This window comes from Furipterus horrens, unplaced genomic scaffold, assembly GCF_987537825.1.
Source record: "Furipterus horrens unplaced genomic scaffold, mFurHor1.1.pri manual_scaffold_3, whole genome shotgun sequence".
Taxonomy (NCBI): Eukaryota; Metazoa; Chordata; class Mammalia; order Chiroptera; family Furipteridae; genus Furipterus; species Furipterus horrens.
The window spans coordinates 27,253,863-27,279,112 of NW_028327173.1; the positions used below are offsets into that span (position 1 = coordinate 27,253,863).

The following is a 25,250-nucleotide window of genomic DNA, read 5'->3' on the forward strand; positions in this document are numbered from 1 at the left end:
AACAGCTGGACTCCCTCTTCTACCTGCCCCTAAACTCTAGAAAGAGGCAGGTGTTTAGATTTCACTGTAATCCCTTCCATATGGAGAGCACCTCAGAGTTTAACAATTGCTTATCAACGCATCCCTGGATTTGCTCCTCACTTATTGGAAGCTTAATGCCTTTTGAAATAGCAGATCAGAAATATTAGCCCCATTTTACTGGTGGAGAAACTAAGGTCCAGAGAGAAGAGAATCAGGACAGTGTCCAGACCAGGTCTAGACCCTACACCCCAATCCAGCCCCCTAGTTTATTTTTGTTCCAGGGTCCTAGTCCAAGTTGGAACAAATACTCCTTTTTGAGCCCAGAGCTCAGGCTAGTCCCTTTCCAAAAGCTTCTCTGCCCTTCCTCCCCATCATGTCCCAGAAAGCCCCATTATCTTAGGGGAGACCTTTATTCATTTGCCAAACACTCCTGCTGCTTACCCCATGCCTGTCCTGCTGGCTCCAGAGATGGCGCCGACACAGAGTACTCTGAGTGAATTCACAGGCTGGAGGGAGAGTCATGTTAACAAACAAGCTTGAGTGAAGCCCAGCCACTGCAGATATAAGGTCTCAGCTCTGTGTTCAGTTCCAGTCTCTGGAATTCTTTCTTTCCTCTCCAGCCCCATTGCTCCATCCTAGCCTGATCCTCAGAGTTTCTGACCTAGCCTTCCTCCTGTCTCAGTCTCTCTCTCTTCCAGCCTTTCCCCTACACCCCTAAACCACCCAGGGACCTCCCCAGTCAACAGCAGTGTGGCCAGGAGCTCACACTGATGATCAGGACTGAGGCCAAATCCTGCCAGGCCTGGGCAAGCTCCATGTCCCTCATTCGTTGAATGGGGACTGTGCCTACATCACAATGTTGCTGCAAAGTCATTTAGACCTCGTACCTTCCTTCTAGACACTCCATGGCTTCTCTGTACATGCCCTGTATGCACAGACCTCCCTGCCTTAGAATGGGCTCTTCACTTGCATGTCACCTTCTCCAACTCTCAAAGATGTACTCATCATTCAAGGCTCTGTTCACCATTATCAAATGTCACCACCTCCCTGAACTCACCCTATCCCCAACCAGCTGAAACTGTTCCTTCCTTTGGGTTTACCTGCTGGGATGTCCTGTTTTCTAGTCCTCATCACACTCTTCCTTGTACCAGCATGAATTAATGTCCAGGTTTGTCACTGCTCCCTCCCACTCCCACTGTAACTGTGACTCCATAAGGGCACGTGACAGTTGGCACAGGGACTGGAATAAAGCTAACACCAAGTTGTAGGCTAATCATCATTTATTGAGGGCTGCCCAGGTGTCTGGCATTGTGCTAAAGGCCTCACATTGCATTTGGTCCTCACAACCACCTGAGACTAGGACCATCTGTCTGAGAACATAGCCTTAGACATCTGGCTGGACAAGGAGGAGAGCCAGGGCTCAAAGCCAGAGTTTTCTGAATCCTCATGTACCACCCAGCTCCCCTCTGACCTTCTGTGCTGTCTTCTTCCAGCAACAGGTGGGGGCAGCTCCACCAAGCTCCCTCTCCCATGAGCTGGGAAATCCAACGTTGGTGCCCTTGGGTTACCCTGCCACCTGGTGGTGGCAGCCTCTGCCTTCCAGATTATGACATAACACTTGCACAACTCAGATAATTTTGAAAGAAACTGTCTATTTCCTCTCCTGGGCACTGCCTGGGATGTGGCCTCCATTCCACCAGGGGAGGCCCCAATGGCCTCAGAACTCTAGAAGCCAAATATAGTCAAGGGTTGGAGTGATAAGGATATAAAAACGCAAGACTATAAAATGACCCAGTTTTATTCTGGTTTTTGGAGGCCAGATGGGGCATTGCTCCACTCCGCAAGGGGACTGAATGTACAATCACCCCTTCCCCAAGGTGAGAGGCCCAGTGACCCACCTCAGGGTCCAGGCAGAGGGGGTGGAGGCTCCAGTTGGCTGGGCAGCTCCAGGGAGCCAGTGACCACAGTGGGTTGCACAAGGAGAGAAGGTGGAGGGGAGGGGAATCAGGCAGAGGCCTGGAATGGCTCAGATTGGGGCGTTTGGGATGAGGGAGAGTCCCAGAGGCGAGAACACACAATCCAAGAATGTGGAGTCCGAAAGGGGGTCCAGTGCCCTTTTTACCGCTGAGGCTCCAGGTCAGAGAGGTGATGCCAAACTCATCTTGCAGGAGGCAAGGCCTGGGGTGGCCCCAGGTGTCCCAGCCGTAGTTAGCTCCGTGCACTAGCCCGCTGCCTCCACCCTCACGCAAGGTGCATGCGTGGCCCAGGTGTTGGGTGCGCAGTCTGGCGGGCAGTCAGAGTCCATCCTCCTCTCGGGCACCCCAGGTAGGCGACAGGCCGCGCTCAGCAGCTCACAGAGCCGGCGGGCGGCGCCGACCCCAAGTCCGAGAAGCAGTCGAACTCGCTCTGGCCCAGGAAGAGCTCGGGCAGCTCGCGCACGCGGTGCAGCCCGAGCTCCAGCTCCAGCGACGTCAGCGCCTCTTCGTCGATGAGTTCGGTGTCCATGCCGCCCAGGGCGTGCACGGGCGGCGACGGCGGTGGGGCCGGGGCCGCGGGCGCCGGCTGCAGGGCTGGGAGACCTCCCCGGGCGCCGGGGGGTGCGGTCGCGCGGCCCGGGTACAGCGTCGCCACGGGCTGCAGTTGCGCGCTGCCGGCGGCTGGCGGTGGCACGGCCGCAAACGGCTGGAAGGTAGGCGGAGGTCCGAAGGCCCCGCACGCTAGGGCCCCGAGTGGAGGCGGAGGAGGGCCCCGCGGAGACCCCCGCGGCCGCAACCCGCTGTCCATGCCCGGGCCCGCGTACGGCTGCAGCGTTCGGAGCGCCTGGGGGCCGTGGGCTGGCGCGGCGGGCGGCGGTCTCTGCACCAGGCGGTAGCCCTCGGGGAGCATCAGGTGGTCGGCCATGACGGCGGGCTGGATGCCTGCAGGGACGACAGGCAGATTGTCAGCGCAGGCGTCCCTACGACCCGGCTAGCTGTCCCTCTGCAGCGAGAGATCCGCGTACCGTGCCCTCCCCGCAATCCAGCCGCACAAAGGAAAACCGAACCGAACCGGTGTTCCCGCCTAGCCCAGGAAGCACCGAATTCAAGAACTCCCGTGCGCCCCGTGGCCGCAACTCGCGGCGACGAGAAGAACACACATCCACCAGCTCAGACTCTGAGACCTCCGCGCTGTGACCCGGGCCTCCGCGACTTATATCGAGAGGCGGGGCTGCCCCGCTCCCGTGCGCTCATTGGCTGGGTGAGAAGCTCCTGGGAGGACCGCACCGCGCCTCCAGAAGGTCTCAGCCCCGCCCCCGTCAGAGCTCCGGCCTTCGGACGCCCGGCCGCACTGCAGGCGAGTGCTTCTCTGAGGCCGGAGTTGGGCACTTTTCAAGGGGCTCGGTTTTAATGTCCCAGGCTCAGCCTCGGCGCTGGCTGGGGCCAAGCTTGAGCTGACCAGAGGTGAGGGTGGGATGACCAGAGGTTTAGGCTCCCAGAGCTGAAGGATCACAAGCCCCAAATCTTAATTTTTCAGTCTGAGACCTAGGCTCAATAGCAGAAGGGGCTTCCTTGGGCATGCACAGCAGACCCTTGACAGAAGCAACACTTGAACCCACGACCACCTTAGCAGTGCAGGGTCTTGCAAAAGGTCAGCTGTCTGTCCCCTAATCCCAGGGAGCCTGTTGCCCCTTCTCTGGCTCTCACTCACTTGTCTGTGGAAGCATGTACTGAGTTGTTATTAAGGTAATTTATGGGCATGTCTCCTTGAAGGACTTGTTCATCCTCGTGATCTCAGCACTTGGCCCAGAGCCTGGCCCAGAGCAGGCTTTTGTAAAAGTTAGGTAAATGAACACATGATGGAATCAATTGCAACTCATCCTCCTAAGCTTCAGTTTCATTTGTAAAATGGGGGCAGCAACAGCACCAACCCCCTTGAATAATGAGGCTGTGTGTGTACAGTGCCGGGCATAATGCCTGATACATAGTAGGTGCTCAACAACGTATTTCAAATGAATGAAAGGCTGGATGTCGTTCTGTCCCTGGAGATCAGAGTCGGGATGTTGCACCTTTCCTAGATAACAATAATAATGTAAACGAATGTTTAGAGTGCTTTACATTCTACAAGCTTATTGGGGACAGATCAGCTCCATTTTGCAGATTAGGGCACTGAGTTAGCCTGTGAATGTCTGTGTCCTTAGAGCACCTGGAGTCTCTTCCAGAGGCCAGGAGACAGCCTCCCTGAACCTTGTCCTCCACAGAATTTGCCACTCCACCCCTCCCTTGTTTGGCTCCCCTCCACTGGTAGTGGCCTTGGGACTTCCTGGAACTTGGGTTTATCCACTTGCTTCAGAGGGGAGAACTCTAAAGTGAGAGTCCAGAGGCCCTAGTTCTAATCGTAGCTCTACCACCTGAAGACAGTATGACCTTTGGGTGTTGGGAGGAGGGTGTCATTGGGTTCCTAGGGCCTCAGCTTTCTGCTCAGGGAAAGGGAGATCGTAACCCCTGCTTTGTTACCCTGAGAGCTTGTGGGAAGGTCACAAGTGACTGTGGGTGTGATCATATTTTCTGCAAAGTGTAAAAGCTGCACACTGCAACAGATTGTCCTGAGTCTCTCTCCAATTAAAGCTTCACACAGAAATTCCTAAACCTAGACGGCCACACCTCAGACTCACCTGAGGTGTGTGGAGGTGGGGTGGGAGGGGGCTTTGAAAAGGATGGCATCTCTGGCCCCACCCAAACCTCCTGACTCAGACTTTCTGAGCATATTTTGAATCATAAGATGTTGAAGGCAACCCTGTTATTCTGACATAGTTGGTTTAAGGACACCAACATTTGGGAGCCATTGTGCCAGTGTACAGTTTTCCTTGTTTCAAAAAAAAAAAAATAGTGTGTGTAAATAATGTTAAAAAGGCTTTTAATTGTAGTCAACAAATATTTTTTGAGCCACTACTCTATGCCAGGCATTGATCTGCTAGTGGTTTTTTAGGTTTCAGGATCAAGTAATTCTTTGAGAATCTAATGAAAACTACAGACAGCATAGTCACAAACTATTGCATGACAGATCTTTGGGGGATCCACGGGACTGCTCAGGAGTTCATGGAGTCTGGGTTAAGAGCCTCTCTTAGGTACCTGGGGACATGAAGTTAACAACGAATTAAGTAAAATAATTATCCACATGTTAGAAAGTGGTACGTACTATGGGAAAAAATAGAAGTAGAGTAGGGAGGAGATTGGGGCTACGGAAGGCAGGTTGCAGTATTGCACAGGATGGTCAGAGTAGGCTTCACAGAGACCACTGAGTTTGAGCAAAGACTTGAAGGAGGAGAGGGCATTAGTCACACGGTGTCTGGACCAGAGTGGTCCCAGCAGAGGGAACAATAGGAGTGTGCTTGTGAAATTGTAGTATCAAGGACCTTCTTAGGAAGGAACATTCTGGGACCCCACCCCAGACTGAATCAGCTTCTGAATCAGTAGCTGGGCTGGGGCTCAGCTATCTGCAGTTTAATAAGCCCTGCAGGTGATTCTGAGCTCCTGAGTTAGGGTACTATCTCAAGGCAGATGTAATAGCCAGGGGAGAGTGTGGCTGGAGCAAGCCAAGATTGGGGGTGGAGGGGAGTAGGGGCTGGGGTGTGAAGAAGAAGGAGTGAGGAAGATTGTGCAGGGCCTTATAGGGCCCAGTAAGGACTTTGGCAGAGGAGTGACATAACCTAAGCGATGCTGTGACAGCATTACTCTGGTGGGACCCCACTTGTTCCTAGCATTTCCATGAACTGCTTCCTTGCTCTGCCTTGGACTGCAGAGGCACATTCACTTCTCAGGGCTCCTGCTGGTCCCTCTGCCTGGAATGCTCTTTCCCAGACACCCACATGATTCACTCCTTCCCTTGGTTCTGACCTCTATCTAAAACTCACCCCCTCAAAGAGACTTCCCATGGCCAGCTCTCTCTGCTCTGCTTTTCTTCTACCACCATTATCTGGAAGAATGTCTCCTTACTAGCAGCTCAGCTCCCTGAGAGCAGAGGCCTTGACTGTCTTGCATAGAATGTTCTGCCCAGTATTTCTAAGGCATCAGAACTGTGCTGGGCCCATGGTAGGGACTTAAGTATCTGTTGAATGAATAAATTAGGCAGAGCAGAAGTTATTATCCTTTTGGACAAAGACAGAAACTGAGGCCCCCCCAAAAGTTCAGGAAGTTGGCTGAGGTCACAAGGTGTGTGGCGAAGGTCAAAAGCAACAACGTTTGTAGTCCTGAGAGCACAGCTGATCTAAGCTGCTTTCAGCTGAAGCCACTTCCTGAGCCCACTGGGTGTGGAATGGGGCAGAAGAAGCCCTTGAGTTCACCTGGCATGAGCTGACAGGGCCAGAGTAGTGCTTGGCCCTGGTGGGCACTCATAGGTCCTAGGGAGCATTATGAACCAAGTGAGGGTACAGTTCTTCCTGCTCTTTCCTTATATCCAGTCCCCTTTCTTGAGAACATACAGAAGGATTCACCCCAAGTGGCTTCTGCCTCTTCCAAAGACCACACATCCTGGTTGGCAGGATCTCTTGGGTTTCACTCTTGCTGACAGCCCCATTGTCAGTAACCACGACAAAGCTCTGACAGGACTCAGCAAATAACTGTCCATAGATTGACTAAGACTGGAAGGCTCAGGTGTGGTACCTGGGAAGACCTTGCTCTAGGAACTCAGCTGGCTCCCCAGTCCCTGGTTAGGCCTCTCCCACCCCAGCAGCTTGGCTAACTTGGCAGTTCAACCTGAAGACTGCTGTGAGACCTGAGGTCCAGGCTTTGATTGGCAGACTAAGTTCATCTCTTTGCAACTTTTTCTTTAGATTACAGAGGAGAGAAGAAGTTTCTACTAGATCCCCTAAGGGTCACACCCTCCAAGAGTCCCCAGATGATGACTTGCACCAGTGTACCTGATACTCATATGACTAGAATGAGGCTACTGTGCTGGAGAGTAACAAAAAAAAAATTAGCTAATATTTATTGAATATTTACTATGTACCAGACATGGGATGGATGCTTTACATGTATTACCTTATTTAATCCTCATAAGAAACCTATGAGTAGGTACTTCCATCATTCCCACTTCACAAAGAAGGAAACTGGAACTCAGAGAGGGAAGTGATTGCCCAAGGTCATGGAGCTAGTCATGGAGGAAAGGATTGAGTTGCCCCACTCATTGTCTCTCAGTGTTCACTCTCTCTTTTTTTCTCCACCAGCATCCCTGGTGAGTTTTACCCCAATAGCTCCAGCTGTTTCCCTTGGCCAGGACGCTCTCCTCCCTCACCACCATATCTGCTTTGCTGATTTCCTTTACTTCCTTCAAGTCTTTGTTCAAATACAACTTTCTTTTATCCTCACTCTCCTATTTCATTGTAGTGGTATCCAAAAGTGTCCACAAATTCTTTGATACTCCTCCTTAAACTCCCTGCTCCTTAAATGTGGGCTGGACATAGTGACTCACTTTGAACAAATAGAACATAACAGAAGGCATGGTGTCATTTCCATATGGGTTTTTCCTGGCTCCCTCTTGAGTTACTTGCTCAGGTGAAGTGAAGACACTCAAAGAGCCTTATAGAGATGCCCACATGGCAAGGAACCAAGACTTCTTGCCAATAGCCAGTGAGGAACTAAGGCCTTTTACTGGCAGCTGCATGTGTGAGGCATCTCAGGAGCAGAATTCCCAGTCCCAGTCAAGCTTTCAGATGACTGTGCCCCAGCTGATGTCTCATTTGCAACCTTGTGCGAGACTTTGAGGCAGAATGACCTAGCTAAGCCATTCTTAGATTCGTGACCCACAGAAACTGAGATAATAAATGTTTGCTGTTTTAAGCTACTAAGTTTTGGGTTGATTTGTTACACAGCAATAGATAACTAATACATTCGTACAGCAACTAATCCCTGTTCCTTCCCTCAAATGTGCCTTACTTTGCTCGACATTTTGTTCTTTTCTATGCATTTATCATTTTCTAAGACATTAAACAATTCACTTATTATGTGTAATTGTTTATCTCTCCACCACTAGAATGTCAGCTCCAGGAGGGCAGGAACTGTGTCTGTCTCATTTATTGGTTCATCCCAGCATCTAGAACAGTGCCTGACACACTGTATTTCATTAAAAGTGAGATAGTATCAATATAAGAGGATTCTTATTTTGAAAAAGTTAAAATGTAAAAAAGAATGCATGGGTCTGAGAATCAATAAAACATGATGTAGGAACTCAATAAGTATTAGAATATAGAATGACAGGATGCTGATTGTGTGGAGGGCAGCCATGTGCCCAGACAAAAATCAGACACATTCCTGGCCAATGAGACGTAAGCAGAGAAGGTGGGGTGGGGCTTCCTGGAAGCTCTTTTTTAAAAAAGCTCTTTAAAAATAGATGCAATTATGCAGAATAAGTAAATCCACAGAGACAACACAAAGGTTGGTGGTTTCCAGGGGCTGGGGGGAGGGGAGAATGGGAGCTACTGTTTAATGGGTGCAGGGTTCCTTTTGGGGTGATATAAATGGTTTGTAACTAAATCGTTGGTGATTGCACAACATTAAATGTATTGAATGCCACTGAATCGTTAATTTTTAAATGGTTAATTTTACATTATGTGAATTTCACCTAATTAAAAATAAAACAAACAAAAACAGATGGATTTAGCCAGCACTCACTTTTTTGTGCCTTTTTTCCTTTCTTGCCAGGGATGAGATGTGATGCTTGAGGGAGAGCAGCCATTTTTCAGCATGAGGAAAGAAAAATAATAGCTAACATCTACAGAGCACTTAACATGCACTGATACTGTTTTAAGCTTTTTATATGTATCAGCTTGCTTAATCTTTATTTATTGTATCTTCCTTACAAAGAAGGTATTTATTCCCATTTTATAGGTGAGAAAACTAGTATAGAGAGCAAAAACAACAGCACATGCTAAGGATGGCAGAGCGGAATTTGGGAAGAGCCTGGGCCCTCCATACACCACGGAGCTCTGTAGCTGTCCTGGATGACCTACTTTGGTCTTCTTACTATTTGAAAAACAAAACAAAACATGCCTTATTTAGTCAAGTAGTTAGGTTTGTATTCCATGCATCCTGAGATTCAAAGCCAAGTTTGTGCAAGAACCACAAACCATTATGGTCTCCTAGCCTGCAATCAGTTACCAAGTACTTTTTGGTCCCTCTGATTCCACTAGATGGTGATCACCTTGAGGGTAGTGATGGGGTCTCCTTCCAGTCTCTACAAAACAGTGCATTGTGATGTCGGGATTAGCAGTTTGGCTCAGGAAAAGGAGCTTGAGTGCAGGAAGGGAGACAATCTCAGGAGTAAGACAAACGTCAAAGACTCAGCGAGCCCGGAGGTGGAGGAAGGGGTCACAGAGGAGTGAGCCTTCTCAGATGGGCAGCATCTGGACAGATGAAGTCAAGGAAATGAGCTTTCTTGACAAAGAACACAGCTTTGAAACAAAAGCTCCAAGGCTTGAATGGACAGGGTGAACTTCAGGAAGTACCAGGTAGCTGGGTGGGACAGGAATAATCATTTGTGTCTGGAAAGAGAGATCAGGCTTGCATTGTGAAGGCGCTTGACTGTTAGCACTGAAAACCATCTCTGCATACTTTCCACCTCTTCTCACGTCAACCCAAGAAAAAGAAAAGTCAGGAGGTGTGTCACCCATTTTGCAGAAAAGAACTGAGATAAAGAGAGGTGGATCCTTTGGCTAATGCTGCATAGTTAGCAAGTGGCAAGGGTGGGACTTGAACCTGGGTCGTTGAACTTCATGTCCTATACTTGCCTGCTCAAGCAAGGGATTGTTAGTGACTGTGGGCAGGGAAGGGCCATGGAAAGGAGAGTGATGGTCCTCTTATTGGAAAGGATGGGATGGATTTGAAGTAAACAGATGGGGCATGGCAAGAGACCCACTCATTCATTCATTCATTTACTCATTCATTCACTCATTCAACAAGTACTTACTGAGCTCCTACTGTGTGCAAGTGCTTTCTGACATCATGGATCTTACAATATAGTGACAACAGATATAAGAACCAAGTGAAAACCAAGAAAAACAATTACAAACTGTCAAGGCTAGGAAGGAAACAAGTAAGGTATTGGAACTTACTTTAGCAGGAGGGGTTGGGGCTGGCCTCTCAGACAAGTGACATTAGGTTGAACCTGTGGAGACGAGAAGCCAACTCTACAAAGAACAGAGGGACATATTCTGGGCAAGAAGCAGCATGTGCAAAGACTCAGGTGGCAACAAGCTGGTGGGTTTGAGGAATTAACTACAAAGGCCCTGAGGCTGGAGGCTGGTGAGCTTAGGGTCAGCAGTCAGACAGGTAGGCATGGGTCAGGTCATGTGGGCACTGAGGGGCTGAGTCAAGGGCTTGGATGTGTTTCAAGTAGGATGGGAAGCCACCGGAGCCAGGAGGTCCTCTCCCCTTGAGGCCCTCACCAGGATGGGAACCCTGTGACCGTGTGGAAGAGGGCGATTAGGGAGGGGTGGAGAAGCTCAACCATTTAGAGTGGAGTCATATTTAATAAGGATGAGGGCATTAAGTCCTGAAATCAGCAGGTAAAGCAAAAAGCACGTGTGGTCCTTAAGAATCCCCTGTGGAACTTATTACACTTACATCTTTATAGTAATGGGTATGTTTGTGTATACTATATATGCTAATATACAGTATATGAAAAATCATACATTACATAAAAAGCATTTATCCAATATATAATTTAAACACATAAAAGGGAGAGGTAAAGGCAAGAGTCAACTAGTGACTAGTTTGTGTGAAGCTTCCGGTAATGGATGATGTCGGCGCCCACCTGGACCCCCTTTCCTGGCTAGCACACCACCTCCCAGCTGCTGGGATGTTGGCCGATTCCAACAGTCACAGCTGTCCCCTTCTTTTGAGGCTTGCCCTCAGCCAGATGGAAGCCCCCCTCCCCCCACCCTTACCAGTCCTGGGGACAGATCGGTGAGGATACGAGAGACTAGTCCCTTTGCCTCAAGGTGAGGTTGGCTCTGTGGGGCAAGTGGTGCTGAGAGCCCAGAGCATCCTTTTGCCTCCCCACCCCCTTCTCTTCCTCACTTCTCTCCTGAGAGCTCTGCTTCTAGGGGATCTGACCTGAGACCCTCCCTCCCTTGAAAGCCACCTGTTGGTCGTTGGTGTTTGTTGATTTATTTAATCCTCACAGTAACTCTTGGGGGAATCTGCCTACCTCACGGTGACATTCCTTCTTTGAGAAGTGTCCCCTTTCTCACCTTACCTGTGGGGGTCCCCAGGTGTGTTCTGTGGCCCACCTTTGCTGGACATAGACTTCTGTGCCATAGACCAGAGTGGAGGACCTGAGGCCCAAGCTGGGCCAGATTCTTCCTCCTAGGAGTTTGAAATTGGCACTGAAAGATAGCAGCCAGACTGAATGAGCCTGGGCCTGTCACATGTAAACCTACGTGTGAGCTCTGGGGCAGCCAGCTTTTGCCACAGCCTCCAGATAAATGGAAGAAGCCTGTGTGCAGAGGGAGAGAAATGAGACAGGCAAGGAGGGGAAATAAAGCAGAAGAGAGTTGGAGAGGGAGACCTGGCTGCAGTTCTGAGAGCTTTACAGCAGCAGTGCTAGGCCCATGTGACCCTCTGTCCTAGAGTTTCAGGAGATGCCCTGGTCTCCTCCTGAGACTGATTTTGCTTAAACTAGCCCAAGAGACACAAGAAAATGTTGACTAAGATGGTGAGTTTTGTTTTTATTTTACAGATGATGAGAAGGATGCTTAGGAAGAATAAATCAGCAGTGTGTGGGAACCCAGCCAGAAACTGAGGCAGGTGGAACTCATTGGAGAGTCCGGCACATTTCTTGCACTGCTCGCTCTGGCTTCCCAGTACTCATGCCTGCCCAGTGGAGACAGGGTTCTGGGCATGTGGATGCTACATCTCTGAGCATCCCAGCCCTGGGCCGGCAGAAATTCATCCTTGGACTCAGAAATCCCTGAGCTGCCTTAGAAGATGGCAATGGTGCCACCTCCCCCTGGGAGCTGCTACTTTGACTTAACATCCACAAGTGGCCTGTGCTCAGCTTTGTGGCCTGGCTCAAAGGATGGCCAGAGAGCCCTGACCTTCCCCCTGAGGATGACCTTGACCTTTGATTGCTGTGTAACTGGGACTCTGAGACCCTGTGCATCTGTGGGAAGGGGAGTTTAGCTTGTATGGCATTTCCTCACCAGCATCATGCATCCCTTAAGATTCAGGCTGATGAACAAGCTGACGCTGAGCCCAAACCAGGCATGATTAATCATTTCCTCCTCCATGTTGCTGCTGCTGCATCCTGTGTCTGAGTCATTTCCCCATCCCTAGTACCTAGCACGGTGCCTAACACAAAATAGGTACGGGGGCCCATTTGCTGAACAAATGGCATTAAGTCTTACATTGTTGGGTATTCTGTCCACTCAGTCTCCTTGACAACTCTTAAAGCAGCATGAGGGTAGGGCCATCTTTTACGCTGTGATGTGGGAAGGGCCAGGATGGGGCAGTGTGGGTTCTGCAGATACTCAGGAATCCTTGGCTTGGATTCCAGCTCTGCCCCTTTGGGTCCTGAAATCTTAGGCAGGTTATTCCTCCTCTCTGAGCCTCAGTTTCCTCATCTGTAAAATGGGGGTAATCTTAATAACAACTTTCTGGCCACATAATCAGGAAGATTAAGTGCAATAATACACCTAAAATATCTATCACTGGCCTAACACAAAGTAGGATGTCAGTAAATATTAATTGTCTCCACTTGGGTATTTCCCACAGGGCCTGGCATATGGCAGGCATTCAGTAAATGCTAGGTCACCTTCAAGCCACCCTGGATTAAGCAGCCCAGTTCAAGCTACCAGCTGACTGTAACTGTATGAACGGGCCCAGGGGATACCAGCAGAGCCCAGCCCAATTGTAGCGTATAGACTCAGGAGCTAATAAATGCTCAATGCTTTAAGCTTAAGTTTTGAGGAGGTTGTTACACAGCAAAAGCTTACTGAGACAAACAGTGAAGTCATAGGAAGGGCTGGGATGGAGCTGGCCTTTAAGAGCAGCCAGAACCAGAGCTCTTTCTCTCTTGTCTTTGCTTTTTTCTGGGCAATACTTTTTTCTCTGTCATAGCACACTGATTTTCTTCATGATATCGAAAACATGGCTGCGTTTTATACCTTGTACCTTCACTTAATGGCGAAAAATGGACTTTCTTCTCTGCCTCCCAGGTCTAAAAATCCCTGGGAAAAGGTTCACTGTCCCAGCTCAGATTACCATGTTTCCCTGAAAATAAGACATCCCCCGAAAATAAGACTTAGTGCATTTTTTTTTTCAAGCTTAGAAATAAAAGGCCTCCCCTGTAAATAAGACCTAGCGGCAGTCATTGCTACAGCTCCCCCCAAATTATTGATGGAATTCAGAGTTTGGCTGGTTATGCTGATGTTTGTGATGACATGACTACAATATATTAATGTTGATTTTTTGTTAAACAATAAATGTGAATTCTTGTTCATGGAAAAATAAGACACCCCCTGAAAGTAAGAGCTAGTGCATCTTTAAGAGTAAAAATTAATATAAGACACTGTTTTATTTTCAGGGAAACACGGTAGACACCAACTGCCCCCCTGCCGCCCCACCCTGCCCCACAGTTGACTGGTGATGGGTGGGGAGGGCAGGCTCACAAAATACATTCTGGATGACACACGCTGAGCACAACCTGTGCTAAGCACTGTTTTAAGGCTTAATGTGTGTTAACTGACATCATCCTCATAACACAACAATCCTATCTGAGCTGTTATTATCTCTACTTTGAGGTGAGGAAACTGAAAACTGAGGCACATGGAGCTGAAGTAACTTGTTCAAGGTCACATGGGCAGAAAGAAGTGTGGCCAGGAATCATGCCAAGACTGTCTGACTCCATAGCTCACAGCCTCGCCAACCACACTGTGGTGCCTCTCTGAGTGCGCTCCTGCAGGGGAGCGCGGGGACTGAGGGGCCGGCAGGGTGGAGGCCCTCTTAGGAAGGAACTGGATTGTTTAGCCCAGAGAAGGGAAGCCTCTAGGGGCCCTTAAATCATACTGCCTTCAGATCTCTAATGGCTGTGCTTGGCAGCGTGAATGCAAGTTCTGGGTGAGCTCTGAAAAGGAAACTAGGGCCAGTGGGTAGTGAGCGGGTAGACATCACCAGGAGAGGGTTTCTACTCAGTGGAAGGAAGTTCTTCAGAGTCAGGGGTGTGTGAGGATGGTTTGGGAGCCTCTGGAAATGTGAGTGCCTAGCTGCCGGGCGTTGGAGGAGCTCCCTTGCCAGGGGGGGTTTTGTTTGCCTTGATTCCTGCCATCTCTTTCTCAGAGGGTACAGCCTGGGCAGGACAAGTGGAGGGAGCTCAGTGGGTAGGAGGGTGAACAGGAGCGGGGTTCCCAGATCTTTGGATCAGTAAACCATCCCCTTTCAAATTTTAGGAACATATGTAAGGTGGCCAATTTTTTAATTTCACTAAAGTCAAGACACATAAAACAGTCTATCCAGCTAGCCAAACCAGCCTAAAGCAACTACCGGCCACTTCACCACACTGTGAAAGGAAAGACCATTTTTAACACCAAAAAATTCAACTGGATAATATCTCTGATTGAACTATTGTTTTCTCGCAAGGAAGGGCAGTTGACAAAAGCACATCAACATAACAAAAAAAGAATATATTAAGAACCACTTTGAAGGCAGAAAAATTTGGGCATAACACTTTGTCTTACATGATTATATGCTAATATGACTAGTTTCTTCCTTTCTTCCTCTCTTTCTCTTTCTCTTTCTTTCTTTCTTTCTTTCTTTCTTTCTTTCTTTCTTTCTTTCATTTGTTCGTTCGTTCTTTCTTTCTTTCTTTCGTTCTTTCTTTCTTTCTTCCTTTCTTTCTTTTCTTCACATCCTCCTACTTCCTCCTCCTCTCCCTCTCCTCTTCTTCCTCCTCCTCCCCCTCTCCTTTTCCTCCTCCTCCTCCTCCTTCTTCTCCTCTCTTTCTTTCTTTTTTGTATTTAATATTTAATGGCACACTGACCAAGGTCCCAGATATGAAGTTACCATGTTCAAGAAACTAGGGATGGGAGGGAATCACTCTGTAAACTAACTATAAAGTATGTGATAAGAAGAATACACATTTATAATATAAAACCTGTCTACACATAGTAGTTAGTTGCAAAAAGCCATTTGGTCTTCTCTTCGCTTGTAAAAGCAATGTTCCAGATTTCAGTTTAAATTATCAACCTTCAACTCTTTTGTGTAGCAGCTAATTTGTTTCCACCCTCCACTTGTTCCACCCCAGCCTGTGTCAGGAGGTTTGTAATGTTTTTCTCCAGGTCATTTCATCAGTTCTTCTGATGATCTGGTTGGACATAGTTTGAAATCCATCTTGCATCTGTGGCAGGGGCGTGTGCACTGCTGAGGTGAGATCCTGCCGTCTGGGGTCGGTCAGTCTCAGCCATCTTCCCAGTTTCCAGCTTGGCACTGAAGTCCATGATTATTTTCTTAATAGAGTTTGTCCTTCTGAGGATCTGGAATTGCTGAGACAAAAGGCTCATTCTGGGACTTTAAAAAATTCCCACTTGTTGTTGAAAATCCAGTTTTAAGTGGGAATACTGTGGGAAATGGAGGTAATGTTCTTTCTATTTCATTTCACAGTTGAACTGAGGGAAATTAAGAAAAAAATAGCTTCTGGAATCCTTCAGCCACTTTTCCCTTCAATTTCACTCCACGCCCCCACCCCCGCCCCCCGTGGTCTGGTGTATGGGGGAGGGGAGCACAGAAATGGGCTGCCCCAGAGCAGGGTCCTTTTCTCTCCCTGCTGTTCACTCCAGCCTCAGCTGCTGAACACCTGACCAGCCAATGCCACCAGAGGAGACCAGTTCAAACTGTCACAGAGTTGTGTGGCTGGTCTTTATGAACCATTAGACCAGGCATCCTGCAGACCCCTTTCCATTCAAATTGTGTTCCAATGACTGGTGCTCAGAGTCCCGGAGAAGCTCCCTGTGGCAGTCTTGTTCTGGCTGATTTTAGTCATGAAAAGAAGTACATGAATGAGGACAGATTCTGTTATTATTAATAATAATAGCAGTAGCTGACGGTTGGTGAGTGCTTGCTCTGTCAGGCAGTGTGCATGCATACGCTCCCGGAGTTCTTACAATAGCTCTGCTAAGTGTGTACTCTGATTGTTCACATTTTATGTTTGGGGAGACTGGGGCCAGGGAGGTTAATGCTCAAGATCATACAGCAAGGCGCTGGCCAAACTGGGGTTTAAACTTATGCCTGACGGAGTGCTAAGGTTTCACTATTAACCGCTGTGTCCTGTTCTTTATTTCCATCTCAAAATGTGGAGAGGAATATTGGTGGGGGTGGGGCACGGAGAAACAGGGCCCATATCTGCCCATATCTCATTAGAGATCTGCTGTTTCCCAGCAGATGCAGGCTGTTGTGAGATCATCTCGATCATCTCGTTACTCTATGGGTGTGACCTGCTTCCTTGGTGTGTAAATTCCCTGGGGGAGAGTCAAGTGCCCCCTTGAATGCCCAGCCTGCTGCTGTCCTGGCTGGGGACTAGGGGATGGGGGTGCCCCCTGAGCCTGACTCAGACTTAGGGGGCAGGGTTGGACCAGGCAGGAAGAGGCAGCCAGGGGTTTCCTCTGGGTGGGCCAGCCTGGCTCTCGCTGGGCTTGAGGCCAGCCTGGAAAGGAATTGCCCAGTCACGTCTTCCTGCGTCTTCCTGGTGGATGGAGCACAGCACTGGGGGATGGGCTCTGCTGTTCACTCCCCAGAACCCATCCACTCAAGGGGGAAGAGGAGACTTGGGTTGCCTTCATTTGGGGGGAGGAGACAACATTTTCTCAAGAGGTATCAGGGGCTGGTGCTTTCATCCAAGGAAGAGAATAAGACCCCAGCATTCCCAGACCTAATTGGTGCCCAGGGAAGAAGCTTTGGCTTAGGTGGGTGACCACCGCTCTTTAACCAGTCCTGTGTAATAGAAACAGAATGAGAGTCACCTATGAAATTGTAGATGTTCTAGTACCCATGTTTTAAAAGAAAAAAGTAGCTGCGGTTGGTATGGCTCAGTGGATTGAGTACCGGCCTGTGAACCAAAGGTAGCCAGTTCGATTTCCAGTCAGGGCACATGTCTGGGTTGCGGGCCAGGTCCCCTGGTTGGGGGCACGTGAGAGGCAACCCCACATTGATGTTTCTCTCCCTCTCTTTCTCTCTCCCTCCCCCTCTCTCTAGAAGTAAATAAATAAAATTAAAAAGAAACAAGTGAAATTAATTGAATAACAAATTTATTTAACCTAATATATACAAAATTACATCATTGCAACACATAATCAATATAAAAATGAGCTATTTCATATTGTTCACATTAAATCTTTGAAATCTGGTGTGTATTTTGCATTTACAGCTCAGTTTGGAGTGACCACATATCAAGAGCTCGGTAACCCCATGTTGCTAGTGGCTGCCACATCAGACAGAGAAGCTTCACACCATGGATGCTAGATGTGAAGAACCAAAAGTCTCAGAATTTCTGCACGGACTTGGGAAGGACTCCAAGGTCACTTGGTCAAGCCCCTCACACACAAGGAAGTAACTTTCCTCCAGGAGACCCACTGCTCCTAGCAAAGCTGATGTCCCCTACCTGGGTGTCTATGTCCCAGCAGTCCTCTACCAGTAGAGATGGGCTGCTGATGGCCACCATCAAGGTGTAAAACAAGGGCAAGAGGTCAGGCAGTAAGACACTTGGAAGGAACTAGAATCTACCTTAACCCAGGGAATGTCACAGCCTGGACACGAGATGGGCAGGATCCCTATGATAACTTCTCCAACTTGAACAGACTCAGGTCCACTCACTGCTTCCCTTCTGATTCTCTTCTCTTCTTTCCACATTTATTGACACTACAATGAGCTAGACCCTGTCCTTGGTTGCAAAGAAAGACAGGCCAGACTTCTGTGGGGAAAGAGCAGTGAAATCTGCCTGGGGTGACCAGGGCAGGCTTCCCTGCTGGATGGAGACAGGACCAGTGGAATTGGTGATGGTGTGATGGTGTGTGTGTGTGTGTGTGTGTGTGTGTGTGTGTGTGTGTATGTGAAGGGGAGGGGTGTCCAGTCAGAGGGTGATAGTTGGAGAGAGGGGAGGAGTAAGGAAGCTGGCCACCTGTTTTCCCAGGACCCTCAGCTACTGCTACCCTGGGGTCTCAGGAGTCACTGTGGCTTCCCATAAAAGAAGGAAAATTCCATATTTTTGGTCTGCCTTACCTGAGGTCCTAAGACAACCGGCACATAGTGGGTACCCAATGAATGGAGGGAAGAGAGGGAAGCAGAGGGTGAGGCCACCAGTTGGGCAGGGGAACACAGGGGCCAGTAAAGGGGCAGGAAGGGAACTGGTGTGTCCTGAGCACCTGCTAGTCCCTTCATCTTCAGAATGTCACTCATCTCCCCAACAGTGGGTGATGGTATTGCTCCCAAGCTAGAGATGAGGAAAATGAGTCTGAGACAGGTCCAGTAACCTGCTGGGGTTAATGTCCATTCTGTCTGATTTCAAAAGCTGATCTTTCTAGGTTCTTCCTGGCATGTCCGCATCTGTCGACTGCCAAGAACCCAGCAGTGACCAAGTTCTTGGCAGGCACCGCTGCTTTTGGGGAGGCCTGCTTCACTGAGAGGTCCTGGTAAAATGGAGGGTTCCTGGAAAGACCTCCTGCAATGGAAGGTATTACCCCACCAGGTTTGGAGGTCACACAGCTACCACCCCACCCCTGACTCCTCCAGGTAAGGATTGGTGGCAGCTCTGAGAGGTAAGGTAGCTTGCTCAAGGTCATAGCTCAAGGTGGGGGGGGGTGGTATTGACCACGCCTGCCCCTGGGCACTGACTCATGGCAGGGCTGTGGGAAAGCCTCTCGGCCTTGGCTTTCCCAGCCAGGCAATGGGTAGGCTTGCTTCAACATATCTGCCTGGGCCTTGAGCCAGACGACTGGTAAAAAGCTGAGCCTAGCGCATCGCCAGGAAGCCTCACCCTTGCCCTGTTCCAGCACCAGCAGTTCACATGGGGCATCCTTCCCTGTGGGCAGGAGTCTTTTCAGTTCTCAGATAGACCAGGTCAGGCTCTGGGATGGCTCATATCCCCAGCAGCTGGCACAAGCAGGGTGACCGACCATCCTGGTTTGCTATCTCAGTTTTATTTTTTTAATTTTTAAAAAAGATTTTATTTATTTATTTTCAGAGAGAGGGGAAGGGAGGGAGAAAGAGAGGAATTGAAACATCAGTCGGTTGCCTCTCTCATGCCCCCACCTAAGGACCTGGCCTACAACCCAGGCATGTGCCCAGACCATGCGATCTTTCAGTTCCAAGGCCAGCCCTCAATCCACTGAGCCACACCAACCAGGGCACTATCTTAATTTTAGCACCCCCAAGTCCTGCATCCTAGGAATCTCTGAGTCCTGGACAAACTGGGACCCTAACCTTGGCACCAAGTTCATAGCTGGCGTTCAGAAAATGTTCCAAGAAAATGAATGCAATCAATGAACGAAAGAACAATAAAACACCATCAGTGATGGGAGGGAGGCAGAATGAGGACTGCTCTCCCTATTTCCTAGATGAGGAACCGAGTCACAGAGTTTAAAACTTAGGTTGCTTGTTACCTCCTGCCTTTTCCGCAGCACCAAGTCTCTAAACTGTCTCGAGTAAGGAAGCAAACAGATGAATGGCGCGTGGGAACCTCTTTGCGAGCTTGGACACTCAGCTTCCCTCCGCAGATGGGGCCGCGGGCCCGCCGCTGCTCCCACCCAGGTGTGGGATTGGATTCCTGGGCGCGGGGCACTTGGAGAAGGTAGATGAAAGGCGCCGTGATCGCGCTGAGCACCGCCCGGTAATTATCCTGGCGAGCAGCGGGGCGGGGTTATCGGCCATCTCGGCCTGGCGGGCTGGGTCCCAACGCTGCCGCCACCGCCGCCGCCACCGCCGCCGCCGCCGCCACCGCAGCCCCGGGCGGAGCACACGGCGGTTCCCACGCTCGTAGGGCCGGGGGCGTTCTCCGCACGGCGTGGCCGCGCTCGCCACCGCCGCGGAGGCCGGGCTGTAATTAAGGTAATTGCGCGCCTCCCGCCCGCTGCAGCTCAGGACCCCAGCTGCGCCGCGCTGGCCCGGGAGGGGCCGGGGTTGAGGGGGCGCCACAGCCGCTGGCCCCCACTCCTCCAGACGAGTGAGTCAGCAGTCCTGGGCCGCCCAGGGCGAGAAGGGGCTCCTGGAGTCTGCTTTGTGGGGAAATGAGGGAAGGGGAGAGAACTAACCTTGATGTTGCGCCTACTGTAGGCAGATGGTTGGCTAGGCTGTTCCGTTCCTGATCAGCACTAGGGTGGTGTCCGGAGCAGATGAGAACATGTGGACCGTCCATGGTGCCTGGCCCACAGAAGATGCTGACAATACAGAACAGCGTCCTAATCCGCCCAAATGTTTAACAGGTGGGCGCTCGGGGGCCCATAGGGGGTGAGTGTACCCAAGAGAACACGGTCAGCACATCCAGGCTTCAGAGAGGAGGGAAAGGCAGACCCCATGCAGCAAATATTGGTTTTGCCTCCTTCAGGACTTTGATTTTACTGCACTTGAGTCCCAGTCCTAAAGCTCATCCCTGATCCTTAGGTTCTTGGCAACCCTAATCTTAACCCTAGATCCTTACCCCTGATACAGGTCACTAGAAATCCTGGAAAAGGCAGGCGAAAAAGAAATAATCAGATTTCAAGCTCTAATCTTTCATCCTAAACTCGATCCAAACTTTAACCCTGCTCCACACCTAACTCCCACATTAATTTTGACTTTCACTCCCCTGCCCATGTCTCCAGCCTTCTCCCCCAATGACCCCCTATCATTCCCCTCATCCCCCTCAGGTACCCTCCTCTCGGAAGGCTTGCTGATGGTCTCCAGCAGCTGTTTGGGCCTCTGAACCTTTACTCGTCCTGCAGTCTCAGGCTGGGATAGCCTTTTCCCAGGGCCACCTGGGAAACTCCTCTCACCTTTCAGGATCCACAGTAAGCCCTTTGGGTTCCACTCCCTGCCTGGAGCTGCCCTGTCTCCTGGCCAGGCTCTCCACAGACTGAGTTCACAGAATGTAGGGTCTGAGTCTACTGGGAGTAAAAATTGGAAGTAGAAACAATTAGTTGATTGTGAATGAATGAATGAGTGAGTGAGTCAGAGAATGAGGAAGCAAATGGATGAGAGGATGAATAATTGAATAAACAAGTGAAGACCTATAAGGAACCTAAATGTTTAACGCTCCCCATAGCCCAGGGCTCCCCATAGCCCTTTCCAAGTAGTGAACAATTGAAAGACCAAGGGACTCCCCTACCCTAGGTGTCCTGAGATTGTTAATTGTGTGTGCACATCTGTGCATATGCATTTGAGCACAGGACTTTGAATCAGACAAGCCTGAAGTCCACTCCTGGCCTCAGTGTTTACCAGCTGAGTGACCTGGGCAAGTGACTTCACTTCTCTGGGCCTCTGTTTACTGATTTAAAATATAGTAACAATAATAAAACCCATCATGGAGAATCACCCCTCCCCTAGCCCCTTGCCTGTGGCAGGCTCAGTGTTCAGTGCTGCAGAAATGGGAATAGAAGGAACACAATCTTTCTTGAGGGCAAGAAACACCAGGGAAGGTAGAAGGCAGAGCCACAAGAAAGGGGACAGCCCCCTGGATGGCGGGGGAGGCCCCATGAAGAAAGGCCCCCTGAGTGGAGAGAGAGGCTTCATGGAGGATGTGAGAATCTGTCGGAGTTTGCTGCTGGACAAGTCACGGCAGAGGCAGCTGCATGTTCAAAGACACGAAGCTGTCAACAAAGGGTTCCTGTTATTGCTGAAGGACAAAGTGGGAGGTGGGTGGTGGTGGCAGAAATTGGGCTGGGGAGGGTGGCAGTGACTGAATCAGGAAGAGCTTGGGGGTCTTTGGCTGTTGTACTTTATCTTGTAGGCAATAGGGAGCCATTGCAGGTTTGATGAGGGAAGGATGGTCAGATATGGGCTTCAGGAAGATCACTGACTGGCAGTGTGGAGGATGGCATGGAGGCCCTGGGCCAGAAGCAGGTATGCCAGTTGGGATGCTGGTGGGTGAGTCTAAGTGACTTAAAATGATGTTGGTGATTAGCTAACCTTTATTGAGTGCCTACTATGGGCCAGGTACTGTTCTAAATGCTTACATGTTTTAACTCATTTAATCTCCACAACATTCATACGAAGTAGGTGGTCTCATGATCTTTTAGACATACCCTCTCTCTGTTAGAGTCTTCCACATTCTGTCTCCAGCCTGTACCTCTCCTGTTAGACCTGTATGTCCAGCAGACCACCGGCTTCTCCCCTGGGTGTCTAACGGGAATCTTAACCTTCACGTGTCTAAAATTGATTTTCCCAAACGTGCTCCTCTCAGTCTTCCCCACCTCAGTAAACAGCAATTTCATCTTTCGCTTGCTCAGTCTAAAAACTTAGCAGTCATTGCTATGTTCCCTGTCCCCTCACCATGTACCTGCACCCTCGGCTCCCTTTCTCACTCCCCACATCCAGTCTTTCAGTGAATCTTATTGATTCTGACTTCAGCAGTATCCTCATCCCTCACTGTGGCCAGCTGGGCCAGAGCCTCCTGTTTCTCGCCTGGCTTACTGCAGTGGCCCCCTTTCTGACTGCTGTCCCTGCTCCTGTCTACCCTTTCTCCAGCCCCTTCATTTATTTTTCACACACAACAGCCAGTGTGACCTTAAAATATAAAGTCAGATGGGTCCCTCCTCTGCTCAAATCTGTCCCCATCTCCCTAGAGTCAAAGTCAAGGTCCTGACAATTGCAGATAGATCCCTACATGATCCGTCTAGGTCCTCTCGCCCCGGCTCCTTATTGGACTCCCATGTTTCTCCTCCATCACTCTTCTGCAGCCACACTGACTACTTTGTCAGTCCTTCAAGGCTCCAAGTAGCCATCAGAATCAGAATTCTTGCCCTTGCCGTTCCCTCCCCCTGGAATGCCATCTCCTCAGATATCCATGGCGTTTGTTCCTTCAATTTTCTGTTCAAGTGTCACCTTATTAGTGGGACCTTCCTTAGCCACCCTATTTAAAATAACAACCCTCCTTTCTCCTCCACCCAGGTGCTCTCTATCCCTGCCACACCACTATGTCAGCTCCAAGAGGACAGGGATTTTTCTTGCTTTACTGCCATAAGCCCAGTGCCTAGAATATTGAAGGTGCCCAATAAACTGTTTGCAAAACTGAGGCAAAGAGTTGAAGGTTCTTGCCCAAGACTGTGCACTGGTAAGTGGCTGGGCTGGGATGATGAGATCAGGACATGGGCAGTGACATCAGTGAGGGAGGAGAGGAGGGACGGGTGAAAATGACACTATAGGTGGGCCCAGGTGACTGGATCCAGGGTCTGTGGGCTGACTGCTGCTCCAGGAGGTGGACTTGACATTGTGGGACCTCTTGGCATTGACATGAAGGTTATATCAGTTTGGAATTGAAAACATTGCATATGTAGTGAAAAAAGATTTTTGAAAAAGCTATCCCATAATTTTTAATTCCTAGCAATTTTTCTGTCCTTCCTCACCCTTGACACTGAGGCAGCTATTGCTTCTGGGAGCGGCAGAACCAGCAGACGACAGAAGCTAATCCTCGGCTTTGACGTTCTGAGTGGATATTTTGAAAGAGTTGAGCAGTCATAACAGTTTTAGAATCCAGAATTTCAATGTAAAGACCTACACACTCGGGAAGGTTGAAGAGTTTTTCTCAACCCCCAAACATCCTTTTAAAACACATCAAAACCTGGCCAAGTTGAGTTGGAGCATGGCCTTTTCGTTCTGAGCCCTCCCTGGTGGGAGGGAAGCTCTGAGGTAGGGTGGCGATCCTCACATTTGAGTGTGCATCAGAACCCGTGGAGGAGCTGTTCCCATGCAGACGGCTAGCCGGCCCCAGCCTCAGGGTTGCTGGTTCAGGAGCTCTGGGCCAGGCCTGAGAATTTGCATTTCTGACAAGTTCCCAGGTGATGTTGACCACACTTCGAATTGCCCTGATGTAGGCGACGGACAGGGAAAGGCAACATAAGGCTTCCGGTACCCTAGGAGATGGGGATGTAGAAATGCTTAGGAAGACTGTGAGCCAGAGGGAGCTGGTGTAGGAGGAGAGGGTGTGAAAGCTGTGCCCAGGAGCAGTCATGGGCGGTGATCCTAGGGGACCTGCCCAGAGGACAGACGAAATGTACATATCAGAGCAGCTGCAGAGAGTGGACGCACAAGAGAGGAGTCAAAGCTGGAGGCAACACTGGGACCACAGACCCCCTTGCCCATCCTGGGGTTATCTAAGGCCTTCCCTCCACCACCACCTAAGATGTTACCCAAGAGAAGGAAAGGATGGAGTGAAAAATTCTGAAAGATTGAACACTTTACCCCAGAGAACCCGAGTGGACCAGGAGTGTCACAGTTCAGAATTTTTTTGCTGAAATTGCAGTGATTAATCCCTCTGCTCCCCTGAGAGCACAGGGAAGTGGCCCCATAGCTGTCAAGTGGTGGCTAAGAACACAGGCTGTGGAGTCATTTACTTGCTATGCATCCCTGGGCAGGAGACACTCTCCTCAAACCTTAGTCTCCTCTAATGTAAACTGAAGATGAAAATATTCATCTCATGGGATTGAGAGGCTTAAGGGAGATTTTGTGTGCACCAGAACGCAGAGCCAGGGCCTGGCGCAGAGCAGACATTCAACAAATGGTATTTATTGTTATCATGGGTTTAAACAATTCTTTCCCTCCAATTTTTCCTTCTCTCTTCCTTAAACACTTACTGGCACCGACTCTGCCCCTGACAGAGGTCTTGGGGGAATCGGACAGGTGAAGAGGCAATTACAGACTGTGGGCTGGTGCTGTGTTGGGGTCCACCCAGGGGACAGGGAGTCAGAGCATGTTTGCTGGGGGATGGATGGAGTGCTTATGTAACTGGCTTTGAAGATGCTGGTAACATATCAAATGATTTTTTAAAAAAATATAATAACACTTGGGAAGGAAAGAGTTAAACTTATAAGATTTCTCCTTAGTCAAGGTTCAGAAATATAAGTAATGTGCAACGTATATAATGGAAGATAGAAGAACACAGTGGAATTTAAAATCAGAGAGGCTAAGTTGGAACCCAGACTCTGAAGTTTAACAAACCGTATGACCTTGGGCTAGTTACTTAACCTCTCTGTTTTTCTTACCTGTAAAACAGGACTAAAGGTATCTAATTGAAATATGGGT

The 25,250-nt window shown here is 49.5% G+C and overlaps 1 protein-coding gene across 2 annotated transcripts; it reads right to left on the minus strand.

Moving 5' to 3' along the window:
• Positions 1-1,801: 1,801 nt before the first annotated feature.
• Positions 1,802-3,189, minus strand: CITED4 (Cbp/p300 interacting transactivator with ED-rich tail 4). Of its 2 annotated transcripts, none has more exons than XM_090269211.1 (2): positions 3,070-3,189; positions 1,802-2,939 (listed from the first exon to the last, which is right to left on the minus strand). In XM_090269211.1, the coding sequence occupies exon 2, from the start codon at positions 2,920-2,922 to the stop codon at positions 2,365-2,367; it is 558 nt and encodes a 185-aa protein (XP_090125337.1). In that variant the 5' UTR covers positions 2,923-2,939; positions 3,070-3,189; the 3' UTR covers positions 1,802-2,364. The 2 variants fall into 2 exon arrangements, with proteins under 2 accessions (XP_090125337.1, XP_090125336.1); XM_090269210.1 differs by having other exon boundaries at positions 3,023-3,189.
• Between the last annotated feature and the right edge of the window lie 22,061 nt (positions 3,190-25,250).

Bases quoted from the DNA above. Each gene is read 5' to 3' on its own strand.
- CITED4 (XM_090269211.1), bottom strand. From the start codon at position 2,922: ATGGCCGACCACCTGATGCTCCCCGAGGGCTACCGCCTGGTGCAGAGA.